General features: G+C 42.2%; 1 protein-coding gene across 1 annotated transcript; it reads right to left on the reverse strand.

Annotated features, from left to right (window-relative positions):
* Window positions 1–8,793: 8,793 nt before the first annotated feature.
* On the reverse strand, window positions 8,794–9,267 carry LOC133832620 (uncharacterized). Its single transcript, XM_062262938.1, has one exon. The coding sequence runs from the start codon at window positions 9,265–9,267 to the stop codon at window positions 8,794–8,796; it is 474 nt and encodes a 157-aa protein (XP_062118922.1).
* Between the last annotated feature and the right edge of the window lie 1,209 nt (window positions 9,268–10,476).

The raw sequence follows: 10,476 nt of genomic DNA on the forward strand, positions 1-10,476 counted from the left end.
GTAACGCCCTGGATAGCCAAGACTGTTACACTGTGTGTTTATTAAAGTGCAAGACTTGCTAATCAAGTCATTTAAATTGAAATGTGTCACTCAAACTACAGTTGAACTAGGGTTAAAAGATTTCGGTCTCAAAAGATTCAGTTCTTATAAACAGTCTTCACGAGATCCCAAAAGTAGTAAAGTTAAAAGACAGTCTACAAAATTCTGGGATTAAAATACAGTTATTAGCCACTCTAATGCAAAACAGACAATTAAGCTTTTCTCGTCCTGTATCACTCCTCGGTCGTGGTGGTCGATTAGCTGACTATGTACATTCAACCTCGAAGCTCTCCATCCTAGGACTGGTCCAACTTGCCCTTTCCTTTACCTACACCACATAGCACCCGTGAGCCAAGGCCCAGTAAGAAAACACAATAACAGAGCATAATCATTAAGCAAACAACCAGATAACTCATACATTATAAACATGTACTCAACAGTCCAAATATTCATGTTATTCAAGTATTCAGCATACCAAGTACATCATTTCATATCAATAATCAATTCACATATGATAACCAGGGTTAACGCCCTTAAGTCGCACCCTCTATTTATTCCACTGACTCTGGCCCGCTTAAACCAAGCTCAGTGAATATTAAGCTGTCCTCAGCTACCAGTGGCCGAGCCGCGCCCTATGCGCAAGTATTATTTACGGTGCCCTTAGGCCGTTTATCACATGTCCCGTGGCATAATCTACCACACTAGCCAGGAAACCTATACACCCTCCTTGTAACAGATCCTTGGCTCTCAGCACCGATATCCTGGATACGCGGGGTCCATGCACCGCTCCCACAAAAATAAAGGGTTCCTCGCCCTCCGGCTCAAAGGTCACCATCTTCTTCCTGCAGTCAATAGTAGCTCTATATCTAACCAACCAATCTATACCTAAAATCATATCAAAGTCGTCCATACTCAACTCAATCAAATCTACTGACAACCCTCTACCGTCAACTATCACTGGCAGTGCTCTAATCCACCCCCTAGATACTACCAGTTCCCCTGTAGGAAAAATACTCCCAAACCCTGAAGTACAATACTCACTAGGTCTACATAGTCTATCAATCATCTTACTAGAAACAAATGAATGTGTAGCACTAGAGTCAATCAATACAGTAAAAGGAGAGCCAGCACTAAAAAGCTGACCTGTCACAACTGAGGGACTAGCCTCGGCCTCCGCCTGCGTTAGGGTGAACACTCGAGCTTGAGTCAAGCTGTCCACCTTCCCCACATCTCCCTTCTTCACTATCAAGCAATCTTTCTTGAGGTGTCCCACCACCCCTCCCACGTAACAGGCCTTAGCCCGACACTCGCCCGAATGGCGTCTTCTGCACCTCGTGCACTATGGATAAGTCCTCCATGAATCACTGCCTCCCTGACGGCCACCCTGAGTACCCCGACCTCTCTTATCAGGACTAGGAGCGATCGAAGCATCAGGGGTCTTCCTCTTTAATTCAGTGGGGCCTCCGCCCCTACCAGAACCAGAATATGGAGGCACCGCCCTGCAGCCCTCCCGCCTCACTGCACTCTCTCTCCATATCTTATTCTTCACTTCCTCAGTGGTAAGAGCCTTCTCTACAGCCTGGGCATAAGTCGTCCCTCTAGGAACTGTTGTAATCCTCATATCTCAGACTATCATAGCATTAAGCCCTCTAATAAATCTGTCCTACCTAGCTGCATCAGTAGGCACAAGGTCGGGTGCGAACTTTGCAAGTATGTCAAACTTTAAGGCATATTCTGTAACTATCATGCTGCCCTAAACTAGCCCCACAAAATCATTTACTTTCGATGCCCTGATGGCAGCATTATAGTACTTCTGACTGAATAGGTCCTTGAGTCCTTCCCAAGTCAAAGAAGTAACATCTCTGGTATGTGATGCCACTTCCCACCAGATTCAGGCATCCTCTCTCAGCATATATGTGGCACAGGCCACTCTATCATGTCCCTCTACCCTCATAAAATCTAGGATAGTAGTAATCATGGTCATCCACTGTTTAGCCTTCAGTGGATCAGGTCTTCCCTCAAAGATCGGGGGCTATTATTTCCTGAACCGCTCGTACAACGGCTCCCATCTGTTCCCAACCTCTAGTGGTTGTACAACTGGTACCACTGCAGGTGGCACAATAGGGGCAGCACTCCCTGATGGAGCTTGCTGTCACAGAATTCGAATATATTCATCCTGGCTCTGAAGCTGTGCTTGCATGTCTACCATAAGTTGCTGCCAGTTCTCAGGGACTGGCGGAGGGGTCTGGCCCTGGTCATCATCTCTAGTCTTCGACCTGATGCCGGCTAGTCGCGTAGATTTTCTTGGACGCATAATTATCCAAGTCAATCTGCAATCAACGACTCGGCAGTTAGACTATGATGGCAGGGTAATAATCCTTCCATGATCCACCATTAGAACCCCAAACATTTACAAACAATCAAAGTATAACAGTTCATCCAATTATCCAAATATTTTCATTCACATGCACAGCAATGCTAATAAGCATGCCTCAATATCATCATGCAATAGTCAAGGGCCAGGCCCTATCAGTATCTCATGCTCCCTATTAATCAAGCAAATATCAACAGTCATATTTCATTCACATCATTTAAACATATAGTCATGTATGCACAATTACCAAACCTTGAGTCGAGCTTGTGTTTCGTGGGGAATGTACATGTCCAGCCAATCTTCAGGAACCCTTAAACCTAGGACGCTCTGATACCAAGTTGTAACGCCCTGGATAGCCAAGACCGTTACACTGTGTGTTTATTAAAGTGCAAGACTTGCTAATCAAGTCATTTAAATTGAAATGTGTCACTGAAACTACAGTTGAACTAAGGTTAAAAGATTTTGGTCTCAAAAGCTTCATTTCTTATAAACAAACATTTTCGTTACATGGGATCCCAAAAGTAGTAATGTTAAAAGACAGTCTACAAAATTCTAGGATTAAAATACAGTTATTAGCCACTCTAAGGCAAAACAGACAATTAAGATTTTCTCGTCCTGTATCACTCTTCGGCCGTGGTGGCCGATCAGCTGACTATGTACATTCAGCCTCAAAGCTCTCCATCTCAGGACTGGTCCAACTTACCCTTGCCTTTACCTGCACCACGTAGCACCTGCGAGCCAAGGTCCAGCCAAAAAACACAATAACAAAGCATAATCATTAAGCAAACAACCAAATAACTCACACAGTATAAACATGTACTCAACAGTCCAAATATTCATGTTATTCAAGTATTCAGCATACCAAGTACATTATTTCATATCAATAATCATTTCATATATGATAACCAGGGTTAAAGCCCTTATTCCGCACCCTCTATTTATCCCACTAATTCCGGCCCGCTTAAACCGAACTCAATGAATATTAAGCTGTCCTCAGCTACCAGTGGTCGAGTCGTGCCCTATGTGCAAGTATTATTTACGTTGCCTTTAGGTCGTTTATCACATGTCCAATGGCATAATACCATCTATGACATCACACAGTTATAGGGAGCTCTTAGTCCCATCACAAACACATAACCGGGTGCAGTTTTATTACCTTTAGATTTCGATAGATTTGTTCAATTCGATCCTCCAGCACGATCCCATCCGAGCCCTAGCATACACCTAGTCACAGCCATAGATCAGAATCATCACAAAACCTCAAATCCAAAACCTAGCCTCGGGACCAATCTCGATTCCTCGGGAAGCCCTAATTCCACCAAACGAGGTGGTGGAATCAAACCCTGAGCACCCGGGCAAATACCCTAAGAAATAACCCAAAAACCCCTTTCTGGGAACAAGGTAGCGCTACAGCGCCCTAAGGAGAGTGCTATAGTGCTACAAGCAGAGCCAAAAGGCTCTGGAACTTCAGGTCCTAGCGTTGTAGCGCCCAGTGACTAGTGCTACAGCGGTAGTCACAACACAGCCTAGCACAGAATTTTCTCCTTCGAATTTTTTCAAGCCAAACCTTTCCAAAACTCAACCAAAACTCAACCAAACTTCAAAACAAGCCTCCCAACATCCTCAACTCACCCCATAAGTCCCACCACAAGAAATTCAATCACACACACCCCAAATCAAGGAAATTACCATAGTTGAACCTAGAGCTCAAAAACCCAACAAGAAAAATAACTGAAGCCATAGAATTCAAGTGACCAAGATCAGAACTTGTTACCTTAAACAGAGAAGTTCAACCTTAGGCTATCCTCCACTCTTCCTTAGCTTTCACCCCTCAAAGCTTCAGCCTCAATTCCCTAGAATTCCTACCAAAACCCAGCTCAAAATCCATATTTTCATTAGAATCAGAAACTGAAAAGCAACCTTAAACCTTACCTCAAATGGATGGACTACTCTTGCTAACTCCTCAAGCCAAACCATGGACCCTAGCCTCAAGCTCCTGCCCAGACTCTCCCTGAATTATAGCTCCAAATTTCTTCAAGAAGTGAGGAAGAAACTTAAACCGAAAGGGAGAAGAAATGACTCTTGTTTTCCTTCTTCTTTTCTTTTTCTTTCTTCAGACTTCCAACTCTTTCTACACTATCCACAAAGGCATAAAACAGCATAATACTTATCCCTACTTCTAACTCAAATGAACAATTTTCCCTCCCATTTAAAACTGAGCTTTTAAACCTCCTAGGGGCATTTTGGTCATTACACCCAATTCCCGCTAATTCCCCGAATGTCTCTAATATTTACCGCTTACTTCCCGACACCTAACTAATCACCAACTATATTCCTCAATATCAAAATAAACTCCAATATATTCTCTAAATCCCTAGAATTACCCCCAGGCTCGCCCTAAGCCAGGTATAAATCCCCGCCGTGACTTTTTTCGCTGAACCACTCACTAGGATCGCCTCAAGTCACAGATTACAAATATATGCACATAATAATGTGGTCTTAACAATTTATTACAGTTATTCACATTTACGCCCTCAACATGCTAAAATTACGAATATGCCCTTCTAACCTAATCAGGGCCTACATGCATACTAATACACATAGTCATGCATCACAAACATTCAAATAATCATATAACATGCTTTTAATTATTAAATCACATATAATCCAATTATGCCCTCCCAACACCATAATCAAGGTCCTTAAGCCTTATTAGTGAATTTGGGTCGTTACACTTTGACACTTATCACATTTTCGGACATGCTCCATGGAATCTTCATTCATCGTGGGCCAAAAATTTCGTTGTCTCAGTAACTTCTTAGCTAGACTTTTCCCCCTGGATGGTTGCCACAGAATCCTTCATGCACTTTTATCATTAGTAGTCTGGCTTCTGTTTCAGTAACACATCAGAGAAAAGGCATATACCCTCTTCTGTACATTATTCCATTAATAATCATGTACCTAGCAGTCTACCTTAAAATCCGTCAGTCCTTATTTCTTTCTTGAGGAAATGTGTCATGTTCTAGGTACATAGCTATCGAAGTCATCCAGGAGGGAGTATTATTGAGCAGTAGTGCTTGCTCCATTTCATTAATACTTGGTTGGGCCAGGTGCTCAACTGGTATTACGTTTAGGGTGTCTGCATCCTTGGCACTTACAAGTTTTGCAAGGGCATCTGCATTGGAATTTTGGTCACGAGGTACTTGTTGGATGATAAATTTTTTGAATTGTACTAGGAGGTCCTTTGCTTGGTATTTTCCTCAAGCTTGGTATTTTCCTAACACCTGATTCATGATCAATTGTGAATCATTATATATGTCTATCACCACAGCTTTAACATCTCTAGCGAGTTGTAATCCTGCTATCAAGGCTTCATACTCTACCTCTTTGTTTGAGGCACTGAAGTTGAACCTTAGAGCACAGTGAGCACAATGTCCTTCAGGTGTGATAAGTATAAGTCCAGGTTCAACATGATGCTCATTGAAGGATCCACCTACGAACAGCTTCCAAACGGGACAATTTTCTTTGTTGTCTTCAGCCTTTTTTGCTTGCTCATCCTCTTCTTGTATTCTAGTGCATTCATCAATAAATTTTGCTAAACCTTGCCCTTTGATAGCAATCCTTGGCTGGTAGGTAATGTCATACTGTCTGAGCTCAACAACCCACTTAAGTAATCGACCTAATGCCTCTGGATTTTGTAGAACATTCCTGAGAGGTTGGTCGGTTAAAATTGTTATTGGATGAGCTTAGAAGTAGGTCATTAATTTTCCTTCCGCAAGCAACAAAAAGTAAGCCATTTTTTCAATTAATTGGTTCCTTGATTCTGCCCCAACCAGCCTTTTGCTTATATAATATACTGAATGTTGGGTCCTATCCACTTCTCGAATTAGGACTGCACTAACATCATATTGAGTGACTGCTAGATACAAGTATAGAATTTCCCCATCAATCAGTTTTGAAAAGATTGGAGGTTGAGTCAAGTGTTTCTTAAGTTCTTGGAAAGCCTTTTCACATTCCTCTGTCCATTGAAACTTGTTATTTCCCCTTAGCACGTTAAAAAATGGTACACATTTGTTAGTGGATTTTCAGACAAATCTTCTGAGGGTTGCAATCTGTCCCGTCAGACTATACTTCCTTTATCTTCGTCGGGTTTTCATATCGATCAACGCCTTAATCTTTCTAGGGTTATCTTCTATACCTCTTGCGTTGACAATGAAATGAAGACACTTCCCTGAGCTTACCCCAAACGAGCAATTTAAAGGGTTAAGTTTCATATTGTAATGCTTAAGGAAAGACAAGCATTCGGATAGATCCTTCACATGCCCCCCATCATCTTTTGATTTTACCAGTATGTCATCAACGTAGACCTCCAAGTTTTTGCCTATTTGGTCTCTGAACATCATATTTACCAGTCACGGATACGTCGCGCCAATGATTTTAGACCAAAAGACATTACTTTCTAGCAATAGAAACCTACATCAGTTCTAAAACTGGAATGTTCCTCATCGAGAGGATGCATACTGATCTGATTGTACCCCAAGTAAGCATCCATAAATGTGAGGATTTCATGCCTTGAAGTGGCATTGACCAGCAGGTCGATTCATGGTAGGGGGAAATAATCCTTTGGGCATGCTTTGTTTAGGACAGTGAAATCTACACAAGTCCTCCATTTGTCATTGGGTTTTGGAACTAGGACGGGGTTAGAAACCCACTCGGGGTAGAAGCCTCTCTTATAAACCCACTTTTTTTAGCCTTCTAATTCTTCTTTTAAAGCCTTTGTTCTCTCTTTATCGAACAACCTTCTTTTATGTTGTACAGGCTCAAAGGTGTCTCTGTCTATATTTAGAGCATGGCTGATAACTGTGGGGATTATGCCAACCATGTCCTTGTGCGACCAAGCGAATACATCATGATTGTTCCTTAGGAAGTTTACGAGTTCAGATTTGACTTCCTTTTCTAAACTTCTTACAATCTTGACTATCTTCGTTGGTTTATTCTGGTCAAGTGGGACTTCCTCCAGGTCTTCAGGAGGTCCCACCCCAGTATCAAAGTCCTCAAATCGAGGATCAATATCTTCTCCCTTGCTTTGGGCAACTCCCTATTTAGACTTGCTTGCCTCTTCTGTGGAGGCATTACTTTGTTTTTTGATTTTGCTTATTCCCATCTCTGTTGTTGGCTTGCTATTCGTTGGCCCAAAAAATATCTTGTAGGTCATTGACAAGCCTTTCTTAGCAATTGTAATGGAAGAATTATAGCATTCCCGAAATTCTCTCTGATTTCCTTTTGCACATCTGATCCCGAAATTGGTAGGAAATTTCATCATGAGATGAAAGATGGATGTTATGGCTCGCAACTCAATCAAGATCAATCTTCCTAAGAGGGCATTGAAGTTCGAGGGAATATCGACCACAGCAAATGTTGCCATAACCATGTTGTTTGCAGGTGTAGTTCCCACCGTTACTGCTAACTTTATCGTTCCTGCTAGAGTCAACCCTTCTTTGGTAAAACCATATAAAGTTTGAGTGCACGGTTCTAGGCCTCAAACAAATAACTTCATTCTTTCAAAGGTTGTTTTGAACATAATGGTCACTGAAGAACCATGGTCTATCATGGTTCGTTCCACGATCATGTTGGCAATCTGGGCCTCGATTACCAAAGGATCATTATGCAAAAATCTTACATGCGTGGCATCATCCTCAGTGAATGTTATTGGCTTACATTCATAGCGAGGGATTTTGGGAGTACGCTCCTCGATTTCCAGTACTTCATTCACAGGTTTGTGGCGAAGTGTATGAACATAGTGTTCTAAGGCTTTTCTACTTTCGCTTGCCAAGTATGGTCCTCTGCATATCATGTCTAGCCAACCAGTTACGAGAGCTGACTATAATGGTTGAGTTGGTGCATCTGCATTTAGCACTATAGCTTCAGTTTCATCAGCAGGACATTGAACATACATTCTCATGGCCTGATGGATTTGGCATATGAGAAATTCGATTTTGTCCTTAAGCTGGTTACACTCGTTGGTGTCATGTCCATAGTCGTTATGAAAACGACAGAATTTGTTCGTATCTCTCTTACTTATGTCTTTCCTTATGGGATTAGGTTTCCTATGAGGTACCTCAGCTTGTTTGTCTTGAAATACTTATGCTCATGACCCCAAGAGCGTAGAGTAAGTTGTAAAATGAGGATTGTACCCTCATGGCTTAACATTGGTTTTGGGCCTTTTGTTGTCTTTATTATTGCCACTATTTGAGTTTAGTTTTCCACTTTTTTGTCCATTATTACTTCCATTACCATTACCATTACCATTGGTTGTCTAATTTTGGTTCTAGTTTGGAGCTCCATTGTCTTTGACTGAAATGACAGTACCGGTACCTTCTTTATTGGTTGGCCTCTTCTGGTTTAATGAACTCATCTGCTCGATCTAAGAACTCTCTTGTTGAGTAAACGGTTTTCCTTCTTAAGTTAGTCCATAAGGGACCCTTTATTTGGATTTCAGCTGTGATGGCCATCAATTTTCCCTCGTCACTGACCGTCTTTGATTGGGCAGCCTCTTGCATGAACCTCTGCACGTAGTCCTTCAGAGGCTCATTTGGTACTTGCTTAATGTCAACAAGGCCGTTGAGTTCAACAGGTGGGATACGAGCAGCAAAGAGCTGTGAGTAAAAGAGCCTCACAAATGTATCCCAGGATGTAATGGTTTCTAACTCTAGTTTAAAGAACCATTGTGGAGCAATATCGGATAAAGTGGCAGGAAAGATCCTACAACGAACATCGTCTCTAACCCCTTGGAGATTCGTTTGTATCTCAAAAATTTTAACATGCGAGCCAAGATCTTTCCTTCTAGTGTACATCTTCCAAGTTAGCATCTTGAAGTTGGGTAGCACTGTCAGGGCATTAATCCGATCTGAGAAAGGAGACCCTTTCTTTCTTTTCAGGTCAATGTATGTAAGCTTCGAGGCTTTTAGTTCTCATACCATCTGAGTAAGAGCATCCAATTGTGCTTCGATTGTAGGAGCAAGTAGTGGTACAACAACGGGTGCTGCAACTGGGATTGCAGTATCCCCTACTTGCGGTGCATGTAGGATTATCGGTGCGACGTGTCCAACAACATTTGACGTGTTGGATTCTCTAAGATGATTCAGGGGATTGTGGATATCAAGTTCTCTGTTTCCCAATCTATTAAAGGCACCCCCCCCCCCCCCCACCCTTGATCACCCCCAGCATTTTGACTGTCTGCTCAAGGAGGACTAGGAGGTGGTCTCGTGGGACAGTTTGATGGCCCTTGCTGCCTTGGTGGGACAAGCGGTCCTTCAGGATGGACATTCCCCCTAGGTGGAATATCTTGAGGCCCAGGTGCCCTTGATGGAACAAACTGTCCTCTTAGATTTTTGTCATGTCAGTGGTCATTATATTGTTGATGGTCACAGGGTTGGTAGTACCGACTATCCCTTTCATCACCATCATCATATACATCTTTATAAGTTATTTGATAACTACTTGTAGCCTCTTGGTCATTTCTTCTTTTGTTTCTTCTACGATTATGAACACAGTTGTGTCCGCCAAAGTGAGGTGGCTGACCTCGATTTTGGATAGCGGGTTTCTCATCCCTTGAGATATAATCAAAGAAGGCAAGACTACAAATTTCTCTATATCAAGACAGTGGTTCTTCAAATATAAGGGTTGGGTGTGCGTGCCGAATAACTATGGAATTAAGATGAAAATTTTAGAAGAGGCACACACTATCTCATACTCAGTTCATCCGGGGTCTACCAAGATGACTCACGACCTTAAGGCACTATATTGGTGGCCGAGAATGAGAAAGACGTAGTATAATATGTGTCCAAATGCCTTATATGCCAGCAAGTAAAGGAAGAACATCCACGATCTACAAGCTTATTGCAACCACTTAGTATTCTGGAATGGAAGTGGGAAGACATAGCCATGGACTTCGTGACAGGATTACCACGAACAAATAAGCAACACGACTCGGCTTGGGTTGTGGTAGATAGACTGACAAAGTCAACTCACTTTCTGCCTGTCAAGACTACTTACACTGCAAA

The sequence above is a fragment of the Humulus lupulus genome, chromosome 1 (assembly GCF_963169125.1).
Source record: "Humulus lupulus chromosome 1, drHumLupu1.1, whole genome shotgun sequence".
Classification (NCBI taxonomy): Eukaryota; Viridiplantae; Streptophyta; class Magnoliopsida; order Rosales; family Cannabaceae; genus Humulus; species Humulus lupulus.